This window comes from Cnephaeus nilssonii (genome assembly GCF_951640355.1).
Source record: "Cnephaeus nilssonii genome assembly, chromosome: 7".
NCBI lineage: Eukaryota > Metazoa > Chordata > Mammalia > Chiroptera > Vespertilionidae > Cnephaeus > Cnephaeus nilssonii.
Genome location: NC_137078.1, coordinates 59,759,878 through 59,776,851, shown reverse-complemented (window position 1 = coordinate 59,776,851; position 16,974 = coordinate 59,759,878). Strand labels below are relative to the sequence as shown.

Genomic DNA, 16,974 nt, shown 5'->3' with positions numbered 1-16,974 from the left:
CATGCATGCCCTCACCCCCCAGTGTTTTGCGTCCATTGGTTATGCTTATATACATCTCTTGATTGCATTATTTTCTCATGCTTGATTTGACCTCGTGTAGTTTTGTAGAGTAACGTGCTGTACAGGTTTGTAGCCAAGGAGCAATAGGCTATACCCATGGTCGGCAAACTGCGGCTTGTGAGCCACATGCAGCTCTTTGGCCCCTTGAGTGTGGCTCTTCCACAAAATACCACGGCCTGGGCGAGTCTATTTTGAAGAAGTGGCATTAGAAGAAGTTTAAGTTTAAAAAATTTGGCTCTCAAAAGAAATTTCAATCGTTGTACTGTTGATATTTGGCTCTGTTGACTAATGAGTTTGCCGACCACTGGGCTATACCATTTAGCCTAGGTATGTAGTAGGCTATATCATCTAGGTTTGTGTAAGTGTACTCTGATGTTTGCACAACTACAAAATCACCTAACAACACACTTCTAAGAATGTGTTCCATGCACGACTGCAGATATAATTAATTAAAGTTTTGACAAAGGAAAATCATTCAGATAGTGGAAAGTTAACAGGACAACTAAGTTCAATTAGTACTAGCAGTTTTCCAATAATATTTAGAGTAAATATTAAGAGGAGTCTAGATCTTAAGATAATAAGGAAATAACTACTTCTAAATAGGAGGTTAGGAACAGGATGAGGTGTGAGAGTTACTAGAAACTATTATATCAAGTTTTAAAGTTAAATGTCTCTAAAGTGGAAGTTTTGGACATATTTTTAGTGCCATGTTCAATTTCCAGGCATTTTATTTTTAATTAACTTTAACCTCTAACATTGAGAGATATTCATTGATAATGGGGCTTGGCTTTTATTCTTTTTATTATTGTTGAAACTATATGCTGCAACTTAGCTCCAATAAGCTGAATATATATGTACTAGAGGCCTGATGCATGAAATTCGTGCAAGGGGCTCAGCCCTCACAGCCCTGGCTGCCTTGGCTGGCCTTGCAGCCCCGGCTTTGTCTGGAAGGTTGTCTGGAAGGTATCTGGATGCTTGTTCTGCTGTTTGGTCTAATTGGCATATTAGCTCTTTATTATATAGGATATACTAGAGGCCCATTGCATAGGATTTGTGCACTGGTGGTGGGTGTGGCCTGTGGGGATCTGTCCGCTGTGGTAGTGCTGCTCATCCCTGTCAGCTGAGTAGTGCTCCCACTGTGGGAGTGCACTGACCACCAGGGGGCAGCTCCTGTGTTGAGCTTCTGTCCCTTGGTGGTCAGTGCGCATCATAGCGACTGGTTGACCAGTTGTTCTGGTCATTCCGCTGTTTGGTTGCTGAGCTTTTATTGTTGGGTGATTGTAATTTTTTCAAAATGGCCTTGAAGAAGAATAGGTGCAGGAAGGATGAGGAATAAAAGCATGATAAAACTGCTTGAGCATCCTCTCGAAAGGTATTAGAAATTGAACTTCTTGGAATTGAGAGTTGTAGGCAGATTTACCTACCCACCATCCACCCACCCAAACCAACCAACATTTATTAGGATCTACTTGTGTTAGGTATTGTGCTGCATTTTGAGGTTGTAATGATTATTAAGACCCTCTCTTGGAGTAATCAAGGGATGTTAGTTCATTTTTAGCATTAGTGTTTTATAAAATACTAGTGGCCCGGTGCACAAAATTCGTGCACAGGTGTGGGGGGGGGGGAAAGGAAGGTTCCCTCAGCCCAGCCTGCACCCTCTCCAGTAAGACATCCCTCTCACAATCTGGGACCGCTGGCTCCCAACCGCTCACCTGCCTGCCTGCCTGATCCTCTGCCTGCCTGATTGCCCCTAACCCCTCTGCCTGCCTGATTGCCCCTAACTGCCCTCCCCTGTCAGCCTGATCTCGCCCCCAACTGCCCTCCTCTGCTGGTTATCTTGCCCCCAATGGCCCTCCCCTGCCGGCCTGATCGCCCCTAACTGCCTCTGCTTGCCTGATCGCCCCTAACTACTTCCCCTGCCAGTCTGATCTTGCCCACAACTGTCCTCCCCTGCCGACCTGATCTCGCCCCCAACTGCCCTCCCCAGCCGGCCTGATCTTGCCCCAACAGCCCTCCCCTGCTGGCCTGATCTTGTCCCCAACTGCTCTCCCCTGCGGCCTGATTTCGCCCCTAACTGCCTCTGCCTTGGCCCCCATCACCATGGCTTTGTCTGGAAGGAAGTTGGAGTCTGGAAGATGGCCGGTTGACCCGGTCTAATTAACATATTACCCTTTTATTAGTATAGATTGGGAAAACAGTGACCATAGTTTTCACATAGAAATTATATTAGAGGTAATCAATTTGAAAAAGTTTTTAAAAATGATATATATGGGTTGCAACAATTTTAAAAAAATTATATTTCCACATAAAAGGATAACTATAAGAATTTTATATTTTTACTCTTTATCTTGGTTTGATTTTATAATTTGAGTTAAATATTCATGACAATGAATACAGTGTGCACATTTTATTTGATTTTAAGTTCAAACACTTTTTTATGTATTGATAATCATGATATTTTTATTGCAGATCTCATTTTAGAGAGTACTAATATCTATATCCTGAGCCAAATGAGGCAAAAAGAAAAGATATATTTATATTATCCCCTCATAAAAGAGTCAATTATGTTTGGACTATAGGATATTACTATTAACAAAAATATTACTGATAATATCTTATATTAGTGCTAGAGTATACAAAACATTCAAAGTTCATTCTCATTTGATTTTCAGAATAGTCTGATTAGGATGAATAAGATTTATCTTCATTTAAATAGAAAAAAAGATTAGAAAAATTGTGACATACTCTGTAGCATATGGATAATAATGGCATATAATACCATTATTGACATCTCAGCATATATTTAGACTATAATTTATATTTTTATTTTGTAGATGAAAATAAAATGTTACCTGCAAGATCTGGATGTACAATAGAAGATCATGTGATTTCGGGAAATGTAGACGAATTTCGTAAAGATTTTATTTCAAGAATATGGCTGACCTACAGGGAAGAATTTCCTCAAATAGAAGGCTCATCTCTGACAACAGACTGTGGTTGGGGCTGTACATTACGAACTAGCCAGATGCTATTGGCTCAAGGACTCATACTACACTTTCTTGGTAGAGGTAAATCAAATCTCTGTGTTTTTTTTTAATTTGAACGCCAGCTTTTAAACTGCATATAATTCCCTGTGGTTAATTTCTTGACTCCCTAATGTCTTCTAAAGTTGAAACTAATCTAACATATTGCATCCTTTTTTTTTTTTACTTCAATTTTTTATTAAGGTATTATATGTGTACATATCTTACCATTGCCCCCCCACACACCCCACTCCTATATATGCCCCCACCCCCCAGAGTTTTGCATCCATTGGTTATGCTTAACATATTGCATCCTTATTGAATTGGGTCAGGTATGACTTATATATAAACTTTCATGATTCCCCTTTCAAAAACACATGTGGAACATAACCTATTATTCTTGGCTACTACCATGAATTAAGTAAGTTCAGTTTTTAGTAGCCTTTGTTTTGGTGTGGTTATTACTTATTTACTAGAGGCCCGGTGCATGGATTCATTCACCAGTGGGGTCCCTTGGCCTGGCCTGCACCCTCTTGCAATCCAGGACCCCTCGGGGGATGTCAGAGAGCTGGTTTCAGCCCAATCCCCACAGGTCAGGTCGAGGGATCCCACCGGTGCATGAATCCGTGCACTGGGCCTCTAGTTAGCATATAAGACCTTTGGTTGATCTCTTTCCGCCCTCCCCTCTCCCCGCTTCCCTCTGAGATTCATCAGTCTGTTCCATGTTTCCATGCCTGTGGTTTCTGCTCCTGCATTGAGTGTCTGCCCCCTGGTGGTCAGTGCGTGTCATAGCTACTGGCCGGTTGGCCTGTCAGCCAGTTGCTTAGGCTTCTATATATATATATATATATTTTTTTTTTGATCGAACTCTCTGGATTATCTCCAGTTCAGTAAATCCTGGGCAGGTCAATAGCAGTGACTTTGAGCAGATAGTTAATATTTTTACATTATTTAAATTTACATTATTGTAACAAATTTTACACTGCTTTCTTTATTTTCTCTCTACATATCAATAATGCTTTAAAATTATTTTAATCTTTATAGATATGACTGTAATCAGTTAAACTGATTAGGCATTTCTTAATAAGGTCATCATACTTAGTCTTTTAGACTCTCAAAAATGTCATTGATACCTAACTTACATATATCTTTTTTTTCTAGTGTGCTACCTTCCTTACCCTATTAGTACATTTTTTAATAATATGTACATTTGTAGGAGGGTTTTAGTTTACCATTTTACGCTATCCTATATGGTTACTAAGTGCTGTCATTTTTTGTTAGTTTTTCTGAATTCTTGTCAAATATTTAGTAACCTTTCTATAGGGATTATTGATGAGATCATGTAGAGAATGTTTATTCAAAAGTAGTGTGAATAATGCAAGGAAGAAGAATTTTTAAACTCTGGGATGGATTTATTTGTAGTCTTGTGAAATCAGGGGCAAGAATTGGAATATTTTTCATAGTCTTGACTAGATCTCTGAATCTAGGACTCATTTTGTTAACTTGAAATTACATCTATGTTTGGGGACTGTGTTGTTATTAAAAACAGTGACATTGTGGAAAAATTGACTTTTTTAAAGAACTCTGATCTTTAATGACTTTATTTATTATACCTATTCATTTACTAGCAAATTCATATTACTCCTTAAACAATGATTATGTTATTCTGAAAGGATTGTATGAGAAAAAAACCATTTAAAAATATTTAAAATTGCCATAGTCAGACTTCTATTTTAACACATAACCAAAACAAACTTGTTTTCTGAAGTTATTCTCTCATAAATCCTCTGAATGTTAGTGAATATGTTCACTGTGCCTTTGGGTGGTCAAGACTGGATATCTGATAAGCAGTACAGGTAATGGAATACAAAAGACTTTATCCCATCTCAGTGCTGTCAAAGAAAAGAAAAAAAGCATATCCAGAATTGTCTATGTGTGCCTGAGTTTGCTATTTCTCTTTCTCTCTTGCTTTCTTTTTTTGGAGAGGGTCTTTCATTTTGTGATTTCCCCCCCTGTTTTTATGTAATACAGTCTAATTTTAGAAACTATAGAAGAGTCCAGAGAATAATATTGCTACTCAAAAGTAAGCATTATCGATATATTGACCTATTTCTCCACTCATACCTTTATTTGCTTTTTTTTTTTAAAGTGTACTTATTTATTTATTTATAATATATTTTTATTGATTTCAGAGAGGAAAGAAAAGGGAGAGAGATAGAAACATCAATGATGAGAGAGAATCATTGATCGGATGCCTCCTGCACGCCCCCTACTGGGGATCGATCAAGCCTGCATCCTGGGGCATGTGCCCTGATCATGTGCCCTGACTGGGAATCTAACCATGACCTTCTGGTTCATAGGTTAACTAACACTCAAAACTGAGCCAAACTGGCTGCATTTTATTTGCTTTTTTTTTTTTTAAATCTTTATTTGAAAGTATTACATATATCCCTTTTGTTCCTCCATTGCCCTCTCCTTTTTAAATCAACTTTATTGAGATATAATCTACATATCATAAACTCACTCATTTAAAGTGAACAATTCAATGATTTTTAGTATATTTACAGAGTTCTGTAACCATCACCATAATCTAATTTTAGGACAATTTCATCATCCCCAAAAGAAACCTCATATCTATTAGTATTTACTCCCAATACACTCCTGTTCCATAAGCAATTATTAATCTACTTTCTGTCTCTATAAATTTACCTCTTCTGAGCTTACTATTTTAGTTTAGTAACCCATCTGAGTTTAAATGCTGCATACTTATTTTAGTAGAATTGTTAAAGTCTAACTATTTAAAAGATCTGAACACCTTGCTTTGGAACTACTATAGCTTGGACCTGGCCTGATGCTTTGAACATTGAAAATTCAGACTCTGAATCATGGACTTCCCACACTGTAAAAAAATTTACTGCATCATTTGAAGCATCGCTGTCAGGGGAAAGAGAACTCAAAACCCCAACAATTTCTCTGAAGGACACAATTGGGAGGTACTCTGATGATCATGAAATGCGAAATGAAATTTATCACAGGAAAATCGTCTCTTGGTTTGGTGACTCCCCCTTGGCTCTCTTTGGCTTACATCGACTGATAGAATATGGAAAGAAGTCTGGGAAAAAAGCTGGAGATTGGTATGGACCAGCTGTGGTGGCTCACATTTTAAGGTAAAATGTCTTACAATCTTTGATCTCATGGCAGAGGTTCTCAGGCTCAGAGATACTGATTTTTGCAGGGTATATACGTCATTAGAACTTTTAAAGTCTAACTATGTGTGAATATTCATAAAGGAGCTTTTATTTGCAACATTTTGCAACTGTAGTTACGTTTCATTTACTGACAGTTTTCTTAATTTGCTCACAGATAGAGATGTCTAAGTCTCTTTCTAACCAGGTTTTCATTAAACTACCTTATTGAATTATTCTAAATACTAACTAAACTTTGGAACATACATAACATTACAGGTTTTTTGTTTTTTTTATTAGTATAACTTGGGGGCTGTAATGTACTGATAGTGTAATGAAATGTCAAGAACTAAAATGGATGTTTTCAGCATTTCTTTGCATACATCAAATTCTTGTATGTATGGGACTATTAATATTATAATTTTATCTTAGTAAAATAGTTTGTGACAGAATAGTTAGAAAAAAATCGAAAGTCGCCTTAGCCGGTTTGGCTCAGTGGATAGAGTGTCGACCTGTGGACTGAAGGGTCCCAGGTTCAATTCTGGTCAAGGGCACTGCCCAGGTTGCGGGCTTGATCCCCCAATAGGGGACATGCAGGAGGCAGCTGATCAGTGATTCTCTCTCATCATCTGTGTTTCTCTCTCTCCCTCTTCCTTCCTCTCTGAAAAAAGAAAAAGAAAAAAAAAGGTCTAAGGTCAAATTTCTCTATACCTCATCTTTTTATGTGCCATTTATTTGGATACTACTTAAGTTTTTTAAAAATAGTCTTATTTTTTGTATGTCCCATTATTATTACTACTAGAGGCCCGATGCACAAAGATTCATGCAAGAACGGGCCTTCCTTCCCCTGGCTGCCGGCACCGCCTTCGCTCTGGCTGGAGCTGCCTTTTCGCTCTGGTCCGAAGCCGCCTTTCCGCCTTCCCACACTGCCCAGAGGCCCGGAGCGGCTGGGGCGGTGCGGAACGCCTGCGTCGTTGCCGACTACGCAAGCGTCCTGCCCCACCCCACCCCAGCCACTCGGCGCCTGTGTATGCAAATTAACACACCATCTTTGTTGTGTTAATTTGCATACTCACTCATTGGCTGGTGGGCATCGTGAAGGTATGGTCAATTTGCATCTTATGCTTTTATTAGTGTAGATAAATGGAATTATTAATATGTCATCCAGGTATAGTATGTTGTAGTAAATTTATTCCATTTAGAGTCATATATAAATTTGAAAATGATTACCAAATTTTTTGCATACTATATTAAATTACTGTTATATTTTATAGGTCAGATGCTTACAATTGAAAAAGTATTTGCATAATGTTATTAAATGGATTGTTAATAATATCAAGTACAGCTTGGTATGGCATTTATAAAAGCATAAGCATAAATGCTTAGCTTCTACTCTTCAAGGTGCAGAAGACTTTTTTGTAAAAGGCCTGATAGTAAATATTTTAGTCTTTGCAGGCCTTTATAAGGTCTCTATTGCTCATTTTTCTTTCCTATTTTTTTCTTTCTTGCTTTCTTTTTAAAAACAAGCCTTTACACAGTAAAAACCATTCTTATAAAAAAAAAACACCAACCCAGACCATAGATCATACTTGTCTTATGGCCCATAGTTATTGACCCTTCTGTACTATTAAACAAACATGTATAATAAGTTAACATGCATGTTAAGTTAAAGATTATAAAGATATAGTTAAGTAAAAATATTTATATTTCTACAACTTATGTAATTTCCTTTTACAAGATATTGTGATTAAAAAAATATATATTTTTATTTATTTCAGAAAGAAATGGAGAGTGAGAGCTAGAAACATCAATGATGAGAGAGAGTCATTGACCGGCTGCCTCCTGCACGCCCTCCACTGGGGATCTAGCATGCAACCTGGGCATGTGCCCCTGACCGGAATTGAACCCGGGACCCTTCAGTCCTCAGGCTTTTGCTCTATCCACTGAGCCAAACCAGCTAGGGCAAGATATTGTGATTTTTTTAAAAAAAATATATTTTATTGATTTTTTACAGAGAGGAAGGGAGAGGGATAGAGAGTTAGAAACATCGATGAGAGAGAATCATCGACCAGCTGCCTCCTGCACACCCCCTACCAGGGATGTGCCCGCAGCCAATGTACATGCCCTTGACCGGAATCGAACCTGGGACCTTTCAGTCCGCAGACCAACGCTCTATCCATTGAGCCAAACCGGTTTCGGCAGATATTGTGATTTTAAAAAACTATCATGCACCTTTTAAAAAAATGCTTTTATTAATTTTAGAGATGAAGGAATAGGGAAAGAGAAACATGGGATCCACTGTCTCCTGCTTCACGCCCCCTACTGGGGATTGAGCTGAGCCTGCAACCCAGGCATGTGTCCTGACCGGGAATCGAACTGATGACCTTTTGGTGCATGGGATGACACTCAACCAACTGAGCCACAACAACCAGGGCTATATTGTGCACCTTTGGGAACATTATACTCACTTAGAAATATATTTCAATTTTCAGTTAGGTCTATAGAATTGTAAGACTTGAAATTAGGAAATTTATTTGTTCATGCCATACAGGTTTTTGAATGAAGAAAAAAAAGTCATGCTATTGTTTAAAGAAAAGAAAAAGACTTTCATAAGTGTACCAGTGGACAAATAGAAATTCACCACTAGTCAGTATTGTAAGTTAATATGAAGCAAACCTTGAAGCATATTGTAATACCATTGGTTAGCAAGTGTTTAATGTTCTTTGAGTAATTTAGTGTAATAATCAACTTTGAAAAAATTGATCTGATTTTTGATACCACTCAGAGGATAGTTTTGAAAGCAGACATTACAAGTTAAGAGAATGTCAGGGAAATGATAGATTTCTTTCCTCTTAACTCTTTACTTACCAACTGAAAAGAACAGCTAGGATTTTAAAGGATGTACTTGTTATTTCTTAGAAAAGCAGTTGAAGAAGCAAAACACCCTGATTTACGAGGAATAACTATTTATGTTGCACAAGATTGTACAGGTAAGGAATGTAAATAATTTTAATTTTCACCTGTTCAGTTGGTCAGACTTTTTCATATGTGTTTAGGTTATCCCAATTATATTCTAAACTAGTGGCCTGGTGCACGAAATTTGTGCACATTAAAAGGGAATTAATTAGAGGAAATATTTTAATATTGCTATTTGCCCTTTTTCTATAATAGAAGTGTCAGAGATGAAAGAAAATTAGTAAAATGTATATGAAAATCTTCCTCCTTTCAGAGTCTGGGGTGCACTGTGGGACCTAGAGTCAAGCCCCTGCCCACCACCTGCACACGCTTTGAAAATGCAGGAGACCCAGACCTGGCTGGCCCCAACCCCATTGGGTGAGACCCAGACCCGGCTGGCCCCACCCCCATTGGGTGAGACCCAGACCCGGCTGGCCCCAACCCCATTGGGTGAGACCCAGACCCGGCCGGCCCCACCCTCATTGGGTGAGACCCAGACCCAGCTGGCCCCACCCCGGTCAAGCCCTGCCGGGCCAGGGGTGCAGCCTCAGGTCTCCCCTGTCAAGCCCCGCTGGGTGGGGGGGTGCAGCCTCAGGTCTCCCGTCAAGCCCCGCCTGGCGTGGGGTGCAGCCTCAAGTTCCTCTGTGCAGCTTCAGGTCCCTCAACCCGGTGCCAGGGCAGGGGGCACAGCCTCAGGTCCCCAGGCCCGGTACCAGGGTGGGGGGCGCGGCCTGAGGTCCTTTGCCCCGGCCAGGAGCCATGCAGCCTCAGGTCCCTGCTGTTCGGTCGTTATGTTACGGCGTCCCAGCCAATTTGCATATTCCTCTATTATTAGTATAGATGATTATGAAGGTAGGGACCATGTCTTACACATTTGTATTCCTATATAACCCCCTACATGTAGTAGGCACTTACTAAATATTTCTTAATATACTATGAATTCTTAGTTGCAATACTAAAATAAGCTATTAAAGAAAATTCCACTATTTAAAATGACTACTTTAGAAAAAGCTAGATGGGAAAATTTAACAAAGTTATATATTTGGGCCAAGTGTGTGCCAAGTACCTTCTCATCAATGGTTATGTTTCCAGGAGGTAAAATTCTTCGTTTGGATTTGTTTTGCAATAGTGCTTCAGTACATCATCTAATGTTGCAGCTATTGTCCAGAATTTTGCCTTGTTTTATTGTTTTGGTTCTTCTGTTTAATGAACAATATTTATTTATGTATGTATGTATGTATGTATGTATTTATTATTGATTTTAGAGGAAGAGAGAGAGAGAGAGAGAAACATCAATGAGAGAGAGAAATATTGACCGGCTGTCTACCGAATGTGCTTTGACCAGGATTGAAACTGAAACCTGGGCATGTGCCCTGACCAGGAATTGGACCCGCCACCTTTCAGTGTTGGGGATGATGCTCCAACCAACTCAGCCACACTGGCCAGGGCACCAATCAATATCTATAATAATGTTAAACTCTGTTGGGAGTAAAATAGAGACTTTAATTTGCTGATAAAATAAAAGTGCCTTTAAATAAGCCATCACATACTGTTAAATTTACTTTTTATAGAAATGCTATTATCAGGATAAAATATGTTAATGCTTGGGGAAAGTTAAATATACTTCAATCATATCTATACTAATAAAAGGGTAATATGCTAATTAGAGCGGATATTTTCCGGATGTCCTTCCTGACAAAGCCGCAGCGGCTGCCTGAGTCTCAGGCAAGCTGATGATGGTGGCAGCCACTGCCAGGGCCGGCCCGAGGCTCAGGCAAGCCGTGGTGGCTGTGAGGGCTGAGGTTCAGGCAGTCATGGTGGCCAACAGTGGCAGCAGCAGAGGCGTGATGGGGGCGTTGCCTTCCCCTGATTGGCGGGTCATCTCCACAGAGGGAGGCCATCCCCTGAGGGCTCCTGGACTCTGAGAGGGGTCAGGCTGGACTGAGCCCCCCCACCCCACCTCCGTGCACATATTTTTGTGCACTGGGCCTCTAGTTTAATATAAAGGTATTTGCAAAATGCTTTATTTTGTAAAGGATACCCTAATAACTAAGTAGTGTTTATAATGTGGAAAGAATGGTAACTAAGTACACATGCACTTTGTTTTTTTGTTAAGGTTAATTGTTGTTTTTTTTTTAAGAAAGGCTGATAGCCATATGAAAATGAAAATTGTAAATTTTCAGATGAGTATGATTTTTGCAGGTACTATATATTTTTTTTTAGCTAGGAATACTTGCAAATAAAATTTGATGTGTTATGAGTGCTAATTAGCCAAAGGATGTACTTAGTTAATCATTAAATAAATTTATGAATTTGCCTTTTGTGCTTTTATTGCTAACAAACAGCCTTGGTCTTTAAATGTTACATATTGTTAATTAAACAACACAAAGTTCCTCATTATATACTAGTAAATGGTTTGTTTATTTTCAAGTAGTTTTTAAAATCTTTAACACTGATGTTTCAGAATCCTAAAGGAAGAGTTTATATTAGTGTAGTGTATTTTGATAAATTATAGGGTTAGGAATTAGGTGAAGCCAGATTTTATCAATAATTTCCCCCCTCTGCCATCATTAGTATTTTAAAAGGCTCCATTTTCCTTTCATTTCATCCTCTTCTTATTCGGTATTCTCTTCATTTGTAATTGCATCTCTTTCCATGGCTTAAAGTAGTTAAGACTCTGCACTGTATATACTACAGTACAATGTCCTTTATAAATTGGACGTTTGAAACTACATTTTCAATGTTGCTTATGCTAATATGAGGTAACTTATATTTTCTTCTGCCCTTCAAATATTTCTACCTAGATGTTTTCAAACACTTCAAATTCAGCATGTTTAAGATTAAACTCATCACTGCCCTCTACCCCACTCCTTCCTTTCTATTTTTACTTTACTAATAGTATCATGTCCATATGCATACACTTACTTATTCTCGACTCTCCTCAACCAAAGCTTACCAATTGCACTTAAAAAATTTCTTTCTGAAATCTCTTCTCTCTTCTCTACTCTCATTGATTTAGATCAGACCCTTATCTGTAACTTGGACTTTAACTTGATTTCCTTGTGTCTCTCCTCTTTTCGATCTATCTGATCAACAGAAACTGATCATGTCCCTTAATTTAAAAACCTATGACTCTCCATTTACTCTGGCCTCATTATTTTAGCATATGAAGCACACGACGTCCTTTATAAATTTGTTCTGACCTGCATTTCCAGCATCACCTCCCAACACTGTCTTCCATGTTGATACACCAGAGTTCTGTCAACCTTCAGGCCATTCCTTGCACATACTATTATGTTTTCTCATGCCTTTGCACATATTGCCTCTGCTTAGAATGTCCCTTATTATTAAAAGGCCTCTTGTTTAACTTATTCTTTAAGAACATTCTCAAAGTTTACATCTTTGGTAAAGCCTTTCCTACTCCCGTCAGGCAGAGTTAGTTGATTTTTCTGTGCTCTATAACATTTTGGAAATATCTCTATTAAATGTTGCACTTGAAATCACTTGTAATATCACCTTATGATGATCTGTTTCTCCCTGTAGATCAATGATTGTTAAGGTAGCAGGGGTAGGGGAAAGGCATCTGAATTATTTGGTTGGGAATCTGCTGGAGTGAGCTTGTTATGGAATTAGACTATTTCATAGTCCTTACATATGTTAGAAGTGGTGGAAAAACATCCTAACGATTGAACCAGACACTCTGAAATCAGGGTCTTATTTGCTATTATACCCCTCTAGCATGAACACCTCAGTAAATAGGAGGCCCTCAAAAAATGAAGGGTAAGAGGCATTTGATAAGGGAGGAGTTGTTTTATAGGCCAGTGGAAATATTATTACTTTGTCTTACTGTGGCAATATTTGCTTCTGGAGGAAGTAGACCTCTCTGAAGGGAAACTTCATTTGAATCGCGTGTGTATTAGTTCAGAGAAGTGAAGATAGGAGATGGTCATGTGTACACAGCCTTAGAAAAGTGAGAGAATTTAAAGGTCTATAGTCAGAAGCCACTACTGAGTTGTTTGGAGAAAGTTGTTTCCATTGAAACAAATGGAAAGAACTGTTGTGGCATTTTTGTAGCTTTGGTTTCAACCAGTGACTTTCAACCAGTGTGCTGCAAGAATGTTTTATTTTGTTATTTTTTTTAAAATAAATTTTTATTGATTTCAGAGAGGAAGGGAGAGGGAGAGAGAGATACAAACGTCAATGATGAGAGTATCATTGATCAGCTGCCTCCTGCACGCCCCCTACTGGGGATCGAGCCCGCAATCCGAGCATGTGCCCTTGACCAGAATCGAACCTGGGTCCTTCCAGTCCACAGTCCAACGCTCTATCCACTGAGCAAACCAGCTAGGGCGAGAATTTTTAAAACATGCAATACCTGACTATTTAGTTAGGGGCAGTGACTTCTTTTCCCTTAGATTGTTAAATAAAAAATAACGACAGCCAACATAATAATAGCTGTCCACTGTGAATTATTCAAAATTATACCTGCTTTTTTTTATTTTTTTGGTCAGATTGGCCAAAAAAGTATATATTTTTGGTGTGCCACAGAATGTAATTAGTTTATATGTACCATAAGACAAAAAGGTTGAAAATCGCTGATTTAGACTGACTAGTGGAAATTGGGAAGCTTGCGTCCAAAAATTCTGATAGCTCATAAGTCTAAATTTGGAATTTAAAGGGAAGAACTGGGGCACAAGAGACAGAATTTGTTAAGCAGTTCACTGGAAGAGCAGAAGAGTTTGGTTAAACTGACAGGGAGTGTGGGTGTAAGTAAGTTTTGAATAAAACTATTTTATGTTGAACAAAACAAAATAAAGTTTTGTCTGTATTTGCTTCTACCGAATTCTCTCATTTTCTCTTGAAGTATTCCACTTAGGCTCCCCCACCCATCATTCCACCAAAACTACCCTTATCAATAATTTAATCTTGCTGAATCCAGTGGTCCCTTCTCAGTCCTTACATCACACAGTCTGTCAGTAGCAGCTGACACTGTCGACCACTTGCTCCTTTTCTTTGTAACATTTTGTTTGCTTAGTTTCCAGAATACTACTCTCAGGTTCCCTCTATCTCCTGTCCATCCAACTCCTCCGTCTCCTTTGCTGGTTTTTCCTTATCTCCCCGATCTCTAAAATAGTTGGTGTGCTGTGCTCAGCCTTTAGACTCCATGTCTTTTTCTGTGAACATGGATTTGGCTTTACAGGACCACCTGTCTGCGGTCAGTACCCGAATTTATAGGTCTACCCTGGGCCTCTCCCCAAATCCAGGCTTTTGTGTCCATGACTGCCTTCCTCTTTGCTTGCATGTCTAATAGGCATCTCAAACTTAGCGTGTCTAAAAACCGAGTTCCCAATCCTCCCTCTTATATTTGCCTCCCTCCCCTTGCTTATACCTTCAAATCACCCATGACTCCTTTTTCATCTCTCACACTTTACGTTTAATGTATTAGAGAATCATTTATCTTCAAACTGATCACTTTTCACTGCCTCCACAGGACCATGCTGTGACCATTCCCAGTCTTCATAATTACTGCCTTTGTTCAAGCCATCATCCTCTCTTGCTGAATTACTGCAGGGGCTTTCTAGCTGTTCTCTGGGCTTTAGCCCTTGCCTATAGTCTGCCTTCAACATGTGAACCAGACTGCTGAAGTGTAAGCCAGAGCAGGACATTCCCTTTCTAAAAAAACTCCTCAATGGCTTCCCATCTCACTTCAAGTAAAAACTGAAGTCTTTACAGTGGCCTTTAAGAGTGCACACAATCTGTCTTCACTCTCTCCTAGTCGGTAACTTTATCTCCTTACCTCATGCTTTATCTCCTGTACTCCTTGCTCACTTCCCTTCAGAGGCACCGGCCTCTTATTCCTGGTACATGCTAGCTGTGCTTCTACCCTAAGGCTTTTGCACTTGGTGATCTTTCTGCCTGGAATGCTCTTCTCCTAGGTATCTGCATTACTTGGTTTCTTACTTTAAGTTTCTCACAAGATCTTGCCCACCATCTGATTTTAAATTGACCCTGCCCCCAGCATTTCCTATTCATCTTTCTCCCCTTGTTTTTCTTTGAAGCACCATCTGACATATATTTTATTTATTTATTGTCCATTTCCCTGTATAGAGTATATGCTCTTTTAGAGGGATTTTTCTCCATTTTGCTCACTCTTGAAGCCCCAGTGCGATGTAGTAGCTACTCAATAAGTATCTGTTGAGTGCATAAATGAGGTAGGTATTTTTAACTCATTGAGACTTTGATAGTGACATCAGAGATCAGGTGACTGGCCAGTGTGGGGGAATTAGGGTAAAAATGTTTCTGAGAACATTTAATACATATTCATTGTGGTTTTTTTTTCAGTTTACAGTTCAGATGTAATTGATAAACAGTGTGCTTCCGTGGCCTCTGGTAATACAGATGACAAAGCTGTTATTATTCTAGTTCCTGTTAGACTTGGTGGAGAAAGAACCAACACTGACTACTTAGAGTTTATAAAGGTAAGAGATGAGAGCTGTTTATTTTTTTAAGGCAATAATAGCTCATATGAAAAATATAGAAGGTTTGCAATATTTTTCTATGAAATGAATAGTGATGATTTTATAGTTGTAGATCATAAAGTTTGACATTAGAGATTTAAAAAAATATTAAAAAATTGAGTTTTCAAGAGAGAGGATGGGAGGAGGAGAGAGAGAAACATCAATGTGAGAGCAAAACATGAATAGTCTGCCTCCTGCATGCACCCTACCAGGGATCAAGCCTGCAACCTGGCATGTGCCCTGATTGGGAATTGAATCGACAGCCTTTCAGTGTTTCGGTGCATGGATGACGCCCAAACAACTGAGCCACATGGGCCAGGGCTGACAGAGATTTCAAATTTCATTAAAGATCAGATGTGATTTGAAGGGGGCAGTGTTCTATGATAAGATGAAAAGCCTTTTAATCTGTGTAGCTAGTCAAGGAGACACAGATGCAGCAAAAATCATAATTCTATATAAAAAAAGCCTAATATGCTAAGTGTCTGGTCGACTGGTTGGCCGTTCAACCAATCAAAGTATAATATGCTAATGATATGCTAAGGCCACTCAACCGCTCGCTATGACGTGCACTGACCACCAGGTGGCACATGCTCCAACCGGTAGGTTAGCTTGCTGTTGGGGTCTGGCTGATCAGGACTGAGCGAGATGGTCTGGACATGCCCCGGAGCCCTCCCGCGGTCCCTCCCTGGCTAGCCAATCTCCCACATCTCTCCCCGGCCCTGATCATTCACCAGTGGGGTCCCTCTGCCTGGCCTGCGCCCTTTTGCAATCTGGGACCCCTCGGGGGATGTTAGAGAGTTGGTTTTGGCCCAGTCCCGCAGGCCAGGCTGAGGGACCCCACTGGTGCACAAATTCCTGCACCAGGCCTCTAATTTTTAATATGTCTACATTTCTCATTATTGTTATTTGTGATTTTTAAAGGTATGTACCTTTATTTATTCATAAAACCCACATTAAATTATGTCAAGTAGTTATTGAAATAAACTGACTTTTCTATTATGGCTGCATTATCTATTAATTTGTTTCCTGTGTCACCATGAGGTCCATAAGAAGTTAGGATGATTATTTATATAGACAGAAATGATGAAGATACACTGTAGAGAGGTTCCAACTTTGTTTTCTTCATAATAACCAGTTAAAAATCTGTTCTATTTCATAATTCTTTTTCCTAAATAACCTAATCTTGTTTTGGGCACAACTTTAACTTTTGAAATACTTAGTTGCTGGTTAGTA

General features: G+C 39.2%; 1 protein-coding gene across 4 annotated transcripts in view; it reads left to right on the top strand.

Annotated features, from left to right (window-relative positions):
* ATG4C (autophagy related 4C cysteine peptidase) overlaps positions 1 to 16,974 on the top strand; it is a 133,353-nt gene that overhangs the window by 93,081 nt on the left and 23,298 nt on the right. For all 4 annotated transcript variants that reach the window (XM_079776468.1, XM_079776466.1, XM_079776467.1 and 1 more), the window contains exons 4-7: positions 2,895 to 3,128; positions 5,920 to 6,250; positions 9,188 to 9,258; positions 15,566 to 15,702. In XM_079776468.1, coding sequence (XP_079632594.1) covers positions 2,895 to 3,128; positions 5,920 to 6,250; positions 9,188 to 9,258; positions 15,566 to 15,702 — 773 coding nt within the window. The remainder of the gene's footprint in view (positions 1 to 2,894; positions 3,129 to 5,919; positions 6,251 to 9,187; positions 9,259 to 15,565; positions 15,703 to 16,974) is intronic.